Genomic DNA, 17,755 nt, shown 5'->3' with positions numbered 1-17,755 from the left:
TTACAACTTTTACTCAAATTAGTAGCAACCAACTTACCCTTACTCAATAATTTCATGAAAAAAAGGATCTATCAAAATTTATAGGTGCTGCTATTTTGTTTAAATTTTGTAAACTTAATTTCCAAAAATTTTATGAAAACCAACGCACTACGCAACGTTAACCAATAGATGAATTATGTTCCCAAGACGTGTCGATTTCTATCTCAAAGAGCAAGTAAGACCGTATAAGGCGACATCCATTTAGTACGTCACGCAAATTTTGACCAAAATCAAACCCCCCTCCCTCCCTTGTTACATTTCGTCACACATTCGTGACATCCCCCCCCCCCCCTGAGAAAGTACGTCACGTCACGGCAACTCCCCCGCCCCCTTCACAACAAAAAAATTAAATATTCATTCCAACCTTTTTATTTACAGCTATCAAATGAATTTCAGCAAATAAACAAAGGAAAATTTCGACCTTATAAGTCATCGATTCACGGATTTTGAAGATGATTTCCAATTGCTGCGATCGGATGCGCTTCAAAAGTCACTGATGTGTCGTCGTTTAATGTTTCGCGCATATCCACGCCCTTTACATCCATCCACTCAAATTCTTCTGATCTAGTTGAAAGAATCAGGACTTCCTGCTGACGTCTTGCAGCAACACGCCTTGGAAGAACTTTTCTGATGGATTTTGCCATTTTGTGTATTCATTCAATCGTGCAATCATTCAACACGACCTTAGATGCGAAATTTAATCTGCAAGTGGCATAAACTCTATCCTTTAGAGAGCTTTTGAGTGAGGGGCAGTATAAATTATATCGAAAAACCCACGGGGTAAATCACTTCCTGCATAAATATTCAATATGTGATAAATATATTTACTATTTTAAATGTGTCCACCTAATCACAACAGATCTTGCCACATACTGTTATGGGACTTAACAGCTCAAGATCGTATTGAAAAATGTGAAAACTTTCGTAAAATATTCATCGATACCGGTACATATATTTAGCACCCGGGTAAAAGTATATAAATATGCATAAATATATTTAATAAATTTAAAGTGATTCGCCCCGTGGAAAAACCTTAAAAGCAGCCGTGAAACTTCGGTATAAGTTTCTGTTCTTCGTTGAGTTCAGCACGAATATCAATAGAAAACATTGCCATGGGCATCTGGTAACATCCCGTAACCCTTCAAGAGTTTGTGCGACTGCTATTTGCGGTTGCAAAAATCTTGTAGGCAGGACAGTACTCAAGCAGCTCTTCAGCGGTGTACTGCATATTCTGTAAAGCCTTAATGGAGAGTTCATACTACATATAATAAATGAGTCCTGTTCACACAAATATGTAAAGAAAAAGTTTTCATGAACGCTAAATTAATTTTCCATTTGATTTTTTTCATGTGACGTCACATAACTGCATACCCCCCCCCTCTCCCCTACGTCACAAATCGTCACGATTAGGTCAACCCCCCCTCCCCCCTTTAAGCGTGACGTACTTTATGGATGCCCCCTAACAAAGGTTCTTTTCACCACTAGGTGGATTAAATCGGGTTTTTTTAGCTTTTTTGGCGACACTGCCTGTTTAATGGATCGTTGTTTTGATTTAGTCTAGTGATTTTTTCGAATTTTTGGAATTTTTGATAAGTACAGTCGATGTTTGTATAACGCGGGTAATTGGGACCGCGTTATAAGAAGCGCGTTATACAAGTACACGTAGCATATGGAAATTGAGTTAATTGGGGCTATACCCGAATTTCACGAAATTTTGAATCAACACGACCATGGTTCCTTTAAGAAACATGTCAAGTATATATTTTTCCATCTTACAGGTGCTTGGTGAGACAGAAAAAATCCCCTCTTGGTCTTCCAGAGCTTCCGAAACATCCGTTAAATTTTCATTTCTGTGAAGTCTTCTCATAGCTTCAAAATTCTTTTTGAAGTCCCTATGGCTTATTATTTGGCGTAATATAAGTAAAGTAAACAATCCGTGCTATTGAGAAGCCATCCGGATCCGGACCAAATCCGGAACATCCGTAAAAGTGGTCATCAAGCGAAAATTGTTCTTTGAGTTCGGAATTATGTTCATTCAACCTCAAATTGAACATTGTGAAATAGGAATATAAATTCAGCGGTTTGTGACTCAACCTGGCCACTATAAAATGCATCGAAAGATCCGACATTAAATGATGAAAATTGATGATCAAGGGCATCGAACTGCTTATCGCGTTGACGAAGGCAACAAAGTTTTCGTAGCCTGTTCGCTCTTACACGAAGCTCCATTCTGAATTGTCCAGGAAAAGGTGAAAACAAAAGCAATAATATGTTGTGGCTTTCGGGTTGATGTTTCTCGGTGAAAATTCAAATTTATAATTGCTTTAAACTACTGCCAACCACCGAGGATTTATGGACTACCTAAAATTCATAAATAAGGAAGACCACTTAGACCGGTGGTATCAACGATAGGATCGGCTACATATCGGATGGCACAATACCTGGCAGAAATTCTAGGACACCTGGTTGGGAAAACAAAGTACCATGTTCGCAATAGCTTCGCATTTGCCGAAGAAATATCTAAACTTCGGATCCCAGGCGGTACCGTGATGTATTCCCTGGATGTCGTCTCGCTCTACACTAACATCCCAACTGATGATGTATACCAATGTGTGGAAGAAAAATGGAATGATCTGCGAAACCACACATCCATCCCGTGGGACAGCTTCAAAACAGCTATGAAAACAGTGTTAGATGCATCGTTCTTCAAATACAACAACAAGTTTTTCTCTCAAGTCCAGGGGGTACCTATGGGATCGCCTCTCTCTCCAGTGGTTGCAAACATCATAATGGAAAAATTAGAAAAGGCTACATTAACGACATTGAATGAAAACAACATCCCGATTGAATTTTATAGGCGCTATGTGGACGATTGTTTTTTGATCGGAAAGGAGGAAGAGATAAATATCGTCCTTAACGAATCCAATAAGTTCCACGATACTATACAATTCACGGTAGAAAAAGAAGTAAACTCGTGCATAAGATTTTTAGATTTAACCCTAACAAGGAAAAATAATCAAATAGGGAAAACATGGCATCCCAAACAAAAGGATGGACGATATCTCGATTTCTACTCAGAAAGCCCCCACACGCACAAAGTCAATACAGTGACAGCACTTTTCGATCGCGCTCTGAAGCTGACTGATTCAGAAAAGAGACACGAGAGCATATTGGCTGCTAAAAGCACACTACGAAAAAACAACTATCCGGATCAGCTGATAAATCGTACACTCACCAACAGAGTACACTTACTATACAACACGCTACAAAATGCCAACAACGAAGAACAGCCTAAAAAATACATATCGCTCCCGTACATCCCATGCATGAGTGAGAAAGTAGCCAAGGTACTGCACAAACATGACGTAACGGTTGCACATAGACCTTGCAATAAAATAAAAGACACTATTTTCTCAAAGCTGAAAGATAAAATTTCAAAAATGCAACAAACCAACGTGGTGTATAGTGTACCCTGTGGTGGTTGTAATGATAAAGTGTACATCGGTCAAACATCGCAGACACTGGAAAAACGTCTGCAACAGCATCAGAACTCAATCCGAACGAAATCATCGATGACCGGACTCACACAACATGCGGTAGAACACGGCCATGCTTTCAAATTCTCGGAGACCGTCATCTTAGAGAGAGAGAGCAACGAAGCTAAACGACTGAACACGGAAACACTACACATAAAACTACACGAGGGGAAAACAGTAAACTTGCAGCGGGACGCACTAAGCTTCTCCAATGTATACGACGGCGCCCTGAACAAACTAAGAAGATTCGAACAAAACAGAAGAGAACCGCACACGACGCGAACAGCGTCGTCATAGAAGAAACAGCGGACAACAAAAGTTTAGTGTTTTTAATTGACTATAAATATTGTTTGTACGTAAGATTTGTATTTTGTTTAAACGCGTGTAATGAAAATTGTTTTATTTAGGAATCTGATGATGGCTGAGTAAAAACAGTAAGCCGAAACGTAGTTTAAAGAAATTATAAATTTGAATTTTCACCGAGAAACATCAACCCGAAAGCCACAACATAAATTAACGGTGATCAAAAAAAATTAATTTTGGTTTTAGTGATGGCGTTTTGGTCATCGGGTTACTAGTAAACTAGTTTATTTGCTGTCTAGGCCAACGTTTCAAGGACTTTATTTCCTCATCATCAGGGCAACTACGAAAAAACAGTTTACATTTACATTGAGTTACAAAGTCAATTTTTTACACACAAAACTTACAAACATATTAAACTAATTCTTGTCAAGTTTGTTGGGGTGGGTTTTTTCTGCTGTTGGTCGAACTACACTATAAAAAACAGTACAATTTATTACAAACTACTAGGTTGGTCTGACTTTTGAAAATTCAAATTTGAATACCGGCGAGCAAAAACTTACACAGTCATTCCTGTACACAACACAGTACGGTTATGACTTTCAGGGAGCGTCAAAATGGAGAGTACTATTTCAACCTGATTTGAGAGTGTGTATCATTGTGTGAGAGACCGCAACATACCAGAATAAGCTATGCTCAGGTTGTTTTTGTCTGTTCTGTAGTTGATTGCGGTTCTGTCACAAGCAATATGGCACATTTCAAGCACTTGTAGCGCTTGAATTCTGTCGTCGGCGCTTAATATTTTTGTGCTGGTTAAATCAAACTTGTGTTGTTCCTCGATCGCATGTTTCATTAGCGCAGTCTTTTTGTATTCCTCGTCTCTGTCCGTGCGCTCCGTGTCTGAGGTTTTATACTCTTCATAGCGTTTGATGAGAGAGCGGTGGCCGGCGATCCGATTTTTCAGCTGCTGTGTGGTCATACCAATATAAGCACTATCACAATCAGCGCATGGAATACGGTAAATTACGTTTCTCATTGCAAGATGCGGTGAGGAATCTTTGAGTTTCGTGAATAGTAATCTGTTGGTTTTGACGCATTTGAAACTTAGAGTGACATTTTTGAAGTTTTGTTTAATACTTCTTGCCAATGCAGGGGTGAGGGCATCAACGTGATGCAACGATCGATATACTTTTTCCTCCGAGTTCACTTCTTCACAATTTTGTCCACTTTGGTTGATAAACCTATTGATCAGCCGGTTGATCAGTGAGCTCGGATAGTTGTTAGTAAGCAATTGCTTGCGTACAATTGCCTTTTTCTCATCGGTCGATTTGCTCGTGGATAACTGGAATACCCTTCCAATGAAGCCGGTGGCCGTGTTTAATTTTTGTACCAGCGGGTGGAGTGAGAAAAAGTTCAAAATTCTGCCCGACGATACAGTTTTCTGATACCAATCAGTGAGAATTTTTTGTTCCCCGGTTCTTATTAGAATCATATCTAAGTATGGTAATCGGTTGTCTTTTTCTGACTCGTAGGTGAATTGAATATGCGAGTCGAAGCTATTGAGAGCATTCTTTACATACTCAATCTTGTCTGCTGGAAGAGCGGTGAACAAATCGTCGACATATTTTTTGATGCACGGAACTGTGATGTCGATCTTGGTAAGCACATCGTCAAGTAATGTGGTCATTACAAGATCAGCCAATGCTGGAGACAGTGGATTCCCCATTGCAGTTCCCTCCTGTTGCCGATGGTATGCCCCACGGAACGTGAAATAACTGGAGGACAGAACGAATTGTACTAGATTTGTGAACGTGTCTCTGTCTTTGATGGTTGTATTTTTTTCTATTCTGTTCCAGTTATTTTGCACCGCTTGTATAGCCAGGTTCCCCGGTATACATGTGAACAGACTTATTACATCAAACGATACTAATACATAGCCGGGTGGTAGTGTGATATTGTTTATAAACGTGCAAAATTCGTATGAGTTTCGTACGTTGTATTTGTCATGGTCGATCGATTGATGTAAAATTCCTGCGAGGTATTTGGAGAGATCATATGTTGGGCAATTTATGCATGACAGTATGATCCTCAGCGGGTTGCCTTCTTTATGTATCTTGGGTAATCCATAAATTTTAGGACAAGTCGCATTGTATGTAGTCAGCCGAGCTCTGGTTTTTTGGTCGATCATTTTTTGGTCGTATAGAGCTTTCACTAGCGTGTTATTTTTCGTTTGAATTTTACTCGTCCAATCCGATTCAATGCGTTCGTAAGTGCTGTTGTCTTCAACCAGGGTTCTCATTTTTGATTCATATTCGTCTTTGTTCATTATTACCGTTTTATTTCCCTTGTCGGCCGCCACAACATAAACGTCAGGATTGTCGCGAATGAACTTTTTGCTGCTGTGAAACGCTTCAACCAAGAAACGATTGATCGGGTTGGATGTTGGTGTGAAACCGTTTTTTCGTTTGTTTATATAATTTTGCATTATATTAATTAATTGGTTACGACTGTTCATTTGGAGACTCTCATCTTGTTCAAGTTTGAGAATTGATTCCAAGTCCGCAATAATCTTGAAATACGGGATTTCTTGATTATTTGCCAAAGGTAAGGCGAATTTGGGGCCGTACCCTAAAAGAATCAATGTTTCTTCTGGAATGTTAACATTGGTCATGTTTTTAATCCAAGCGTCGTTGACATTCAATTTGTTTGTCTTTTCAATTTCAACTCTCTGGAGAAGACGTTCAAATTTTCGATCAGTTGTAATCTTTGTTTGGCGGATTTTTCTTTGGAAAAAGGCTTCTTGTTGTTCAAGGAAGTGAGTGTATGTGTAAGCGGGAGATACTTGCGTAATTTTGCTTGTGAGTGTGGCCCTTGTTTTCTCTAGCATACTAATCTTATGGAAACTATCACTAATTTCGATGTTTAGGATTGTCCGTTTGAAACGATCCATCGCCTTCTGGAGTTTTCCTCTATACGGACTGGCGTCTTCTAGTAGTCCGTTGATGCAACGAAAAGTGTTTTGGATGTGCATTGGGTGCAGGCCAAATTTTTTGCAACGTCGAAGAAAATCCTTTCTAGTGCACTGGGAGCACAATTTGTTTATCGTCTTAGCGTAGCTTTTGTACAGGTCGCGGTGTGATGGTGGTAAACTGTTGTAGAACGAAGCGCTTGAATTGGTAATTTGTGCCATTGTAATTGTAGAGATATTTGTTTGACCAACGATACTAATTTTGGTTTTAGTGATGGCGTTTTGGTCATCGGGTTACTAGTAAACTAGTTTATTTGCTGTCTAGGCCAACGTTTCAAGGACTTTATTTCCTTCATCAGGGCAACTGCGAAAAAACAGTTTACATTTACATTGAGTTACAAAGTCAATTTTGATTGGTATCAGAAAACTGTATCGTCGGGCAGAATTTTGAACTTTTTCTCACTCCACCCGCTGGTACAAAAATTAAACACGGCCACCGGCTTCATTGGAAGGGTATTCCAGTTATCCACGAGCAAATCGACCGATGAGAAAAAGGCAATTGTACGCAAGCAATTGCTTACTAACAACTATCCGAGCTCACTGATCAACCGGCTGATCAATAGGTTTATCAACCAAAGTGGACAAAATTGTGAAGAAGTGAACTCGGAGGAAAAAGTATATCGATCGTTGCATCACGTTGATGCCCTCACCCCTGCATTGGCAAGAAGTATTAAACAAAACTTCAAAAATGTCACTCTAAGTTTCAAATGCGTCAAAACCAACAGATTACTATTCACGAAACTCAAAGATTCCTCACCGCATCTTGCAATGAGAAACGTAATTTACCGTATTCCATGCGCTGATTGTGATAGTGCTTATATTGGTATGACCACACAGCAGCTGAAAAATCGGATCGCCGGCCACCGCTCTCTCATCAAACGCTATGAAGAGTATAAAACCTCAGACACGGAGCGCACGGACAGAGACGAGGAATACAAAAAGACTGCGCTAATGAAACATGCGATCGAGGAACAACACAAGTTTGATTTAACCAGCACAAAAATATTAAGCGCCGACGACAGAATTCAAGCGCTACAAGTGCTTGAAATGTGCCATATTGCTTGTGACAGAACCGCAATCAACTACAGAACAGACACAAACAACCTGAGCATAGCTTATTCTGGTATGTTGCGGTCTCTCACACAATGATACACACTCTCAAATCAGGTTGAAATAGTACTCTCCATTTTGACGCTCCCTGAAAGTCATAACCGTACTGTGTTGTGTACAGGAATGACTGTGTAAGTTTTTGCTCGCCGGTATTCAAATTTGAATTTTCAAAAGTCAGACCAACCTAGTAGTTTGTAATAAATTGTACTGTTTTTTATAGTGTAGTTCGACCAACAGCAGAAAAAACCCACCCCAACAAACTTGACAAGAATTAGTTTAATATGTTTGTAAGTTTTGTGTGTAAAAAATTGACTTTGTAACTCAATGTAAATGTAAACTGTTTTTTCGTAGTTGCCCTGATGATGAGGAAATAAAGTCCTTGAAACGTTGGCCTAGACAGCAAATAAACTAGTTTACTAGTAACCCGATGACCAAAACGCCATCACTAAAACCAAAATTAGTATCGTTGGTCAAACAAATATCTCTACAATTACAATGGCACAAATTACCAATTCAAGCGCTTCGTTCTACAACAGTTTACCACCATCACACCGCGACCTGTACAAAAGCTACGCTAAGACGATAAACAAATTGTGCTCCCAGTGCACTAGAAAGGATTTTCTTCGACGTTGCAAAAAATTTGGCCTGCACCCAATGCACATCCAAAACACTTTTCGTTGCATCAACGGACTACTAGAAGACGCCAGTCCGTATAGAGGAAAACTCCAGAAGGCGATGGATCGTTTCAAACGGACAATCCTAAACATCGAAATTAGTGATAGTTTCCATAAGATTAGTATGCTAGAGAAAACAAGGGCCACACTCACAAGCAAAATTACGCAAGTATCTCCCGCTTACACATACACTCACTTCCTTGAACAACAAGTAGCCTTTTTCCAAAGAAAAATCCGCCAAACAAAGATTACAACTGATCGAAAATTTGAACGTCTTCTCCAGAGAGTTGAAATTGAAAAGACAAACAAATTGAATGTCAACGACGCTTGGATTAAAAACATGACCAATGTTGACATTCCAGAAGAAACATTGATTCTTTTAGGGTACGGCCCCAAATTCGCCTTACCTTTGGCAAATAATCAAGAAATCCCGTATTTCAAGATTATTGCGGACTTGGAATCAATTCTCAAACTTGAACAAGATGAGAGTCTCCAAATGAACAGTCGTAACCAATTAATTAATATAATGCAAAATTATATAAACAAACGAAAAAACGGTTTCACACCAACATCCAACCCGATCAATCGTTTCTTGGTTGAAGCGTTTCACAGCAGCAAAAAGTTCATTCGCGACAATCCTGACGTTTATGTTGTGGCGGCCGACAAGGGAAATAAAACGGTAATAATGAACAAAGACGAATATGAATCAAAAATGAGAACCCTGGTTGAAGACAACAGCACTTACGAACGCATTGAATCGGATTGGACGAGTAAAATTCAAACGAAAAATAACACGCTAGTGAAAGCTCTATACGACCAAAAAATGATCGACCAAAAAACCAGAGCTCGGCTGACTACATACAATGCGACTTGTCCTAAAATTTATGGATTACCCAAGATACATAAAGAAGGCGACCCGCTGAGGATCATACTGTCATGCATAAATTGCCCAACATATGATCTCTCCAAATACCTCGCAGGAATTTTACATCAATCGATCGACCATGACAAATACAACGTACGAAACTCATACGAATTTTGCACGTTTATAAACAATGTCACACTACCACCCGGCTATGTATTAGTATCGTTTGATGTAATAAGTCTGTTCACATGTATACCGAGGAACCTGGCTATACAAGCGGTGCAAAATAACTGGAACAGAATAGAAAAAAATACGACCATCAAAGACAGAGACACGTTCACAAATCTAGTACAATTCGTTCTGTCCTCCAGTTATTTCACGTTCCGTGGGGCATACCATCGGCAACAGGAGGGAACTGCAATGGGGAATCTACTGTCTCCAGCATTGGCTGATCTTGTAATGACCACATTACTTGACGATGTGCTTACCAAGATCGACATCACAGTTCCGTGCATCAAAAAATATGTCGACGATTTGTTCACCGCTCTTCCAGCAGACAAGATTGAGTATGTAAAGAATGCTCTCAATAGCTTCGACTCGCATATTCAATTCACCTACGAGTCAAAAAAAGACAACCGATTACCATACTTAGATATGATTCTAATAAGAACCGGGGAACAAAAAATTCTCACTGATTGGTATCAGAAAACTGTATCGTCGGGCAGAATTTTGAACTTTTTCTCACTCCACCCGCTGGTACAAAAATTAAACACGGCCACCGGCTTCATTGGAAGGGTATTCCAGTTATCCACGAGCAAATCGACCGATGAGAAAAAGGCAATTGTACGCAAGCAATTGCTTACTAACAACTATCCGAACTCACTGATCAACCGGCTGGTCAATAGGTTTATCAACCAAAGTGGACAAAATTGTGAAGAAGTGAACTCGGAGGAAAAAGTATATCGATCGTTGCATCACGTTGATGCCCTCACCCCTGCATTGGCAAGAAGTATTAAACAAAACTTCAAAAATGTCACTCTAAGTTTCAAATGCGTCAAAACCAACAGATTACTATTCACGAAACTCAAAGATTCCTCACCGCATCTTGCAATGAGAAACGTAATTTACCGTATTCCATGCGCTGATTGTGATAGTGCTTATATTGGTATGACCACACAGCAGCTGAAAAATCGGATCGCCGGCCACCGCTCTCTCATCAAACGCTATGAAGAGTATAAAACCTCAGACACGGAGCGCACGGACAGAGACGAGGAATACAAAAAGACTGCGCTAATGAAACATGCGATCGAGGAACAACACAAGTTTGATTTAACCAGCACAAAAATATTAAGCGCCGACGACAGAATTCAAGCGCTACAAGTGCTTGAAATGTGCCATATTGCTTGTGACAGAAACACAATCAACTACAGAACAGACACAAACAACCTGAGCATAGCTTATTCTGGTATGTTGCGGTCTCTCACACAATGATACACACTCTCAAATCAGGTTGAAATAGTACTCTCCATTTTGACGCTCCCTGAAAGTCATAACCGTACTGTGTTGTGTACAGGAATGACTGTGTAAGTTTTTGCTCGCCGGTATTCAAATTTGAATTTTCAAAAGTCAGACCAACCTAGTAGTTTGTAATAAATTGTACTGTTTTTTATAGTGTAGTTCGACCAACAGCAGAAAAAACCCACCCCAACAAACTTGACAAGAATTAGTTTAATATGTTTGTAAGTTTTGTGTGTAAAAAATTGACTTTGTAACTCAATGTAAATGTAAACTGTTTTTTCGTAGTTGCCCTGATGATGAGGAAATAAAGTTCTTGAAACGTTGGCCTAGACAGCAAATAAACTAGTTTACTAGTAACCCGATGACCAAAACGCCATCACTAAAACCAAAATTAGTATCGTTGGTCAAACAAATATCTCTAAAAAAAATTAAAACAAAAGCAATAATACTTTTTCTCACTTTTTCTCAGGCAAAACCCATAAAAATATTAGATCCCTTCAACGCGGATTACGGAATGGCCATGGCTAACTACGATGGATAGACTTCTGTTAAAATTTTTCCAAAAGAGCGCAATACCTGGTAAAGAGCTTATACAAAAGTTGATATATTTGCTATTTGATTTGTAAGTATAGTAAATGTTACCGGTAGATCAGTTTACTATACCACATCTATCAAATTACACTAGCGAAATTGGTAATTTCAACAAACTTGCGAAATAACCTCGTTTATTTGTCAGCGAACATTTGCAGTATTTGCATCATTTCAGTTTCTGAATCCGAAATGTTTTATTTCAAAACTTTTTCAAATTGTAGCGCAGACTTCAACATGAATTTTCACTTATTGTACACTTTGACGGCAAATCCTAATTTTCCAGTGAACGTTTTAGCGGCCATGTCGAGTCGTGAGCGGCCTATTTAGTTGAGGATTGCTGATATTCCATTTCATTTTGAACTGTTACAAATTAAAAACATTTGCATTTCCAGTGACCAATTTTAGGTAAGGTTTGAATTTTCTCCCGGTGAACCATCCAATAGCCAAATTGAGTCACAAATAGTCGAAATATACTTCTAGTAAACTAAACTATAGTCAAATTACACTCAAAATATTCACGATATATTCTGAATTTTCCGGAAGACCACCTTACGGCTTCCTAAGGTCACTTATTTATTAATTTTTTTTACCAATTACCCGACCTTAGTTACTTCAAAAATATTTTACCAATTTTAACCAACTTTACCAATACGAAAATTTCAACGAATATTCCGGAACCTCCAGCAGACCAACCCGTAACTTTGTGGTTTCCGTATATCACTTAGAGAGTCAACTTCCTAGGGTTAATCTTGGCCCGATTAACAACACATAGTGGATAATGAGCGGGCTCTTCTCCCCACCTGCTGGAGTCATTCTGCATTAAGACGGCTTATTCAAAGATTGACTCAGGCGACTTAGCTCTTGGAAGGAGATTCTCTAAACCCCTGGTACGTGTAAGTGATGTTGCTTGCCGACCAATTCCCTTTTGGCCCTTCATACAAGAGTTGGGAAGCATGACCGATCGTTGAATATGTACAACTCTTTTTGACATGATAGGCTCATTGCTATGAACGGATGTTCTGCTAAGGCGGTGGTAGTACCATATATTCATATATTCATCACTTAGAGAGTCAACTGTTATATGCTCTACAACTTCTTAAAAGACACCATGGTCGTATCCGTTCAAAATCGCTCAAAATTCGAGTTTAGCCCCAATTAACTCAATATCCATATGCTACGTGTATTTGTTATACGCGGAAAACCGCGTTATAGAAATATCGTGGTACCCGCGCTATAGAAATCGGCGTTCTACAAATCCGCGTTATACAAATCTCTACTGTATTCATGTTCTAATTACTGATTCGCCGGAGTTTTAGTTACTGATCGTCATATTAGTGATATAAAATAACAATATCGGGTCAAGCTCGTCTGTTTCTACAACTGTTTTGCTGCTTTCCTTGCTGCCGGCTATTCTACTGCAACTATAATGGAGTTTGTTTGCGACAAATGCGCTAAGCCAACAAAGGAATCGGATTTCGTTGGATGCCAGGGATTCTGCGAGACTGTGGTTCATGCTAAATATGCTGGTCTAAACAACCACTATCTGAAAGCTAAGTCGGCTTCGGAAAATATTCTGTGGTTCTGTGACGGGTGTTTGAAGCTGTTAAAGTTTGCTAGATTTCGGCCTACTGTCGCCGCACTCGGAAGTGCGATCGCCGATTTGCTGAAGGAGCAAACTACTGCTATCAATGAGCTTAAAGCAGAGATCCGCAAAAATGATACAAGAGCCGCTAGTTTACCGGATAAATCTGACATCACACCACGCACTATCAGGAATAATTGGCCATCTATTAAACGCCCAGCTCCAAAACGACGTCGTGAAGAGCAATCTGTCTCTTTTGATAATGTAACGGTAGGAACAAACACCAGCCTATCCAAAGCGGTTGCAACCATACCCGTTGCTGAGAAAAAATTTTGGATATATTTATCAAGGATTCACCCGGACGTATCAATTGATAATATCCAAGAGATGGTAAAAGAGTGTGTGCAATGCGATGAGCCTCCCGAGATCGTAAAGTTGGTGAAAACAGATGTGGATGTAAAGTCGTTGCGGTTCATCTCGTTCAAAGTGGCAATTGATCCCAAATACAAACAGTGTGCACTGTCATCAAACACTTCGCCAGCAGGGATTTTATTTAGAGAGTTTGTTGAATCAAAAAACAAAAAAACGAGCAAAAAACGATCAACTGCCTCCAGCCACTCCTATGCAGAACAGTAAACGATGTCACCCTACCACCGGTGGACTCAGGGGGCCAACGGGTCCCCGCTGCAGTTAAGTATATGTATCATAATTGTTTGCAAAAAACTCAGAGAAAGTGCGATGGTTTTAGCCTACCGACACCAGATGCTTTGAATCTGTGTGCAATGACCGGCAGTGAGGAACGTTATACTGAGCCGATCACTGACGACTGTTCTGCCAATTGTATAACACGATACGACGGCGAGCTCATTGATAAGACTGCTTTTCGGCCCAATGCTGCTTGTGCACATTTACAAACAACAGATGCGCGTCTTCGTCCGTATCCATCCTATTCTATGACACTATTCCGGCTACTACAGACGATTCACACTACGGACGAGTTCATCCGCACTGGACATCTGACGTTTACTCAACGGATGTTGTACGGGATTACGAGCCAGATGATTACCCTGGTATGCGTTTAATGCACGACACGGATTCCCAGATAAACTAACGCGACTGATTAGAGCTAACATGGATCGAGTGATGTGTTTCGTGCGTATCTCGGGGACTCTCGGACGGTAACCGTTGACGCCGACGAACTAGAAGTGGTAGATGAGTTCGTATATGTAGGATCGCTAGTCAGCGCGGACAACAACACTAGTAAGACGATCCAACAGCGCATTCAAACGGGAAATCGGGCCTACTTTAGCTTTCACAAAGCGCTGTGGTCAAGTAGTATACACCGCCGCACAGTGGGACGGCTTCAAAAATAGGCGGACATCAGCTTTTGCCGGCGAAACTATTAGGTTTTCCAAGTTCGAGTTAAATGGAGACGACTGCTTGAAACAGCACGAGATGCCCCGGCTCTAGACTTTTATTTCTTTATTTATTTATTTATTTATTTATTTATTTATTTATTTCTTTATTTATTTATTTATTTACTTATTTATTTATTTATTTATTTATTTATTTATTTATTTATTTATTTATTTATTTATTTATTTATTTATTTATTTATTTATTTATTTATTTATTTATTTATTTATTTATTTATTTATTTATTTATTTATTTATTTATTTATTTATTTATTTATTTATTTATTTATTTATTTATTTATTTATTTATTTATTTATTTATTTATTTATTTATTTATTTATTTATTTATTTATTTATTTATTTATTTATTTATTTATTTATTTATTTATTTATTTATTTATTTATTTATTTATTTATTTATTTATTTATTTATTTATTTATTTATTTATTTATTTATTTATTTATTTATTTATTTATTTATTTATTTATTTATTTATTTATTTATTTATTTATTTATTTATTTATTTATTTATTTATTTATTTATTTATTTATTTATTTATTTATTTATTTATTTATTTATTTATTTATTTATTTATTTATTTATTTATTTATTTATTTATTTATTTATTTATTTATTTATTTATTTATTTATTTATTTATTTATTTATTTATTTATTTATTTATTTATTTATTTATTTATTTATTTATTTATTTATTTATTTATTTATTTATTTATTTATTTATTTATTTATTTATTTATTTATTTATTTATTTATTTATTTATTTATTTATTTATTTATTTATTTATTTATTTATTTATTTATTTATTTATTTATTTATTTATTTATTTATTTATTTATTTATTTATTTATTTATTTATTTATTTATTTATTTATTTATTTATTTATTTATTTATTTATTTATTTATTTATTTATTTATTTATTTATTTATTTATTTATTTATTTATTTATTTATTTATTTATTTATTTATTTATTTATTTATTTATTTATTTATTTATTTATTTATTTATTTATTTATTTATTTATTTATTTATTTATTTATTTATTTATTTATTTATTTATTTATTTATTTATTTATTTATTTATTTATTTATTTATTTATTTATTTATTTATTTATTTATTTATTTATTTATTTATTTATTTATTTATTTATTTATTTATTTATTTATTTATTTATTTATTTATTTATTTATTTATTTATTTATTTATTTATTTATTTATTTATTTATTTATTTATTTATTTATTTATTTATTTATTTATTTATTTATTTATTTATTTATTTATTTATTTATTTATTTATTTATTTATTTATTTATTTATTTATTTATTTATTTATTTATTTATTTATTTATTTATTTATTTATTTATTTATTTATTTATTTATTTATTTATTTATTTATTTATTTATTTATTTATTTATTTATTTATTTATTTATTTATTTATTTATTTATTTATTTATTTATTTATTTATTTATTTATTTATTTATTTATTTATTTATTTATTTATTTATTTATTTATTTATTTATTTATTTATTTATTTATTTATTTATTTATTTATTTATTTATTTATTTATTTATTTATTTATTTATTTATTTATTTATTTATTTATTTATTTATTTATTTATTTATTTATTTATTTATTTATTTATTTATTTATTTATTTATTTATTTATTTATTTATTTATTTATTTATTTATTTATTTATTTATTTATTTATTTATTTATTTATTTATTTATTTATTTATTTATTTATTTATTTATTTATTTATTTATTTATTTATTTATTTATTTATTTATTTATTTATTTATTTATTTATTTATTTATTTATTTATTTATTTATTTATTTATTTATTTATTTATTTATTTATTTATTTATTTATTTATTTATTTATTTATTTATTTATTTATTTATTTATTTATTTATTTATTTATTTATTTATTTATTTATTTATTTATTTATTTATTTATTTATTTATTTATTTATTTATTTATTTATTTATTTATTTATTTATTTATTTATTTATTTATTTATTTATTTATTTATTTATTTATTTATTTATTTATTTATTTATTTATTTATTTATTTATTTATTTATTTATTTACACTCGCAACACTCGATACCGTCTCGTCCTGAATGATCTAGTGTTACTATAGATAGTTTTTGTGGTCTTGTATTGACTAATGTTTTATGGAAGAGTCTCGAATTTCTCGAGTTCGATTAGTTTTTGAGTTTCGCAAAATTTTTTGTTTTATTTGTATGAGAGTCCATATCCCCCTACCACAGGGGTGAGAGGTCTCTAACTATCGTAAAATAAATTCAAGACTCCAAAATCTCCCACATGCCAAATTTGGTTCCATTTGCTTGATTAGTTCTCAAGTTATAAGGAAATTTGAATTTAATTTGTATGGGAGCTCCTCTCTTAGAAGGGGAAGGGGTCGTAATTCACCATAGAAAAAATTTCTGCCATCTAAAACTCCCACATGCCAAATTTGGTTCCATTTGATTGATTAGTTCTCGAGATAAGAGGAAATTTGCATTTAATTTGTATGGAAGCCCACCCCTTTTAAAGGGGAGATGGGCCATAACACGCTTTCTAAAGAAGAGAGGGGTCTCAATTCACCATAGAAAAAAATCTTGCGTCCAAAGCCACTTACATGTCAAATTTGGTTCCATTTGCTTGATTAGTTCTCGAGTTATGAGGAAATTTGTTTTTCATTGTATAGGAGCCCCCCCCCCCTCTTAAAGTGGGGAAATCCATGAAAAATATACCATAGAAAATATTCTTGCCTACAAAAACACCCACATGATAAATTTCGTTCCATTTGCTTGATTAGTTCTCGAGTTATGAGGAAATTTGTATGGAAGCCCCCCCTTTTAAAGAGGAGAGGAGTTATAATTCCCCTTATAAAGAGGGGAGGGGTCTCAATTTACCATAGAATAAATTCTTGTCACCGAAAACACCCACATGCCAAATTTTGTTCTATTTGCTTGATTAGTTGTCGAGTTATGCAGAAATTTTTCATTTGTATGGGAGCCCCCCCTCTTAGTGGGGGGAGGGGTTTCT

At 35.3% G+C, this 17,755-nt stretch overlaps 3 protein-coding genes across 3 annotated transcripts; 2 read left to right on the top strand and 1 right to left on the bottom strand.

Moving 5' to 3' along the window:
• Nucleotides 1-2,468: 2,468 nt before the first annotated feature.
• Nucleotides 2,469-3,872, top strand: LOC128735904 (uncharacterized). Its single transcript, XM_053830383.1, has one exon. It carries the CDS (start codon nt 2,469-2,471, stop codon nt 3,870-3,872), a length of 1,404 nt encoding a protein of 467 aa, XP_053686358.1.
• Nucleotides 3,873-4,530: 658 nt separating this feature from the next.
• Nucleotides 4,531-7,065, bottom strand: LOC128735903 (uncharacterized). The gene has a single exon (XM_053830382.1). The coding sequence runs from the start codon at nt 7,063-7,065 to the stop codon at nt 4,531-4,533; it is 2,535 nt and encodes an 844-aa protein (XP_053686357.1).
• Nucleotides 7,066-7,671: 606 nt separating this feature from the next.
• On the top strand, nt 7,672-11,043 carry LOC128735902 (uncharacterized). Its single transcript, XM_053830381.1, has 2 exons — nt 7,672-7,883; nt 9,924-11,043. The coding sequence occupies exons 1-2, from the start codon at nt 7,672-7,674 to the stop codon at nt 11,041-11,043; spliced, it is 1,332 nt and encodes a 443-aa protein (XP_053686356.1).
• The last annotated feature ends 6,712 nt before the right edge of the window (nt 11,044-17,755 follow it).

The sequence above is a fragment of the Sabethes cyaneus genome, chromosome 2, assembly GCF_943734655.1.
Source record: "Sabethes cyaneus chromosome 2, idSabCyanKW18_F2, whole genome shotgun sequence".
In the NCBI taxonomy this organism is placed as follows: domain Eukaryota; kingdom Metazoa; phylum Arthropoda; class Insecta; order Diptera; family Culicidae; genus Sabethes; species Sabethes cyaneus.
This window is presented reverse-complemented; position numbering and strand designations above follow the sequence as displayed.

Bases quoted from the DNA above. Each gene is read 5' to 3' on its own strand.
- LOC128735904 (XM_053830383.1), top strand. From the start codon at position 2,469: ATGGCACAATACCTGGCAGAAATTCTAGGACACCTGGTTGGGAAAACA.
- LOC128735902 (XM_053830381.1), top strand. From the start codon at position 7,672: ATGAGAAACGTAATTTACCGTATTCCATGCGCTGATTGTGATAGTGCT. The intron at 7,884-9,923 runs GTTTGATTTAAC...TCTGTCCTCCAG, and splicing joins GCGATCGAGGAACAACACAA to TTATTTCACGTTCCGTGGGG.
- LOC128735903 (XM_053830382.1), bottom strand. From the start codon at position 7,065: ATGGCACAAATTACCAATTCAAGCGCTTCGTTCTACAACAGTTTACCA.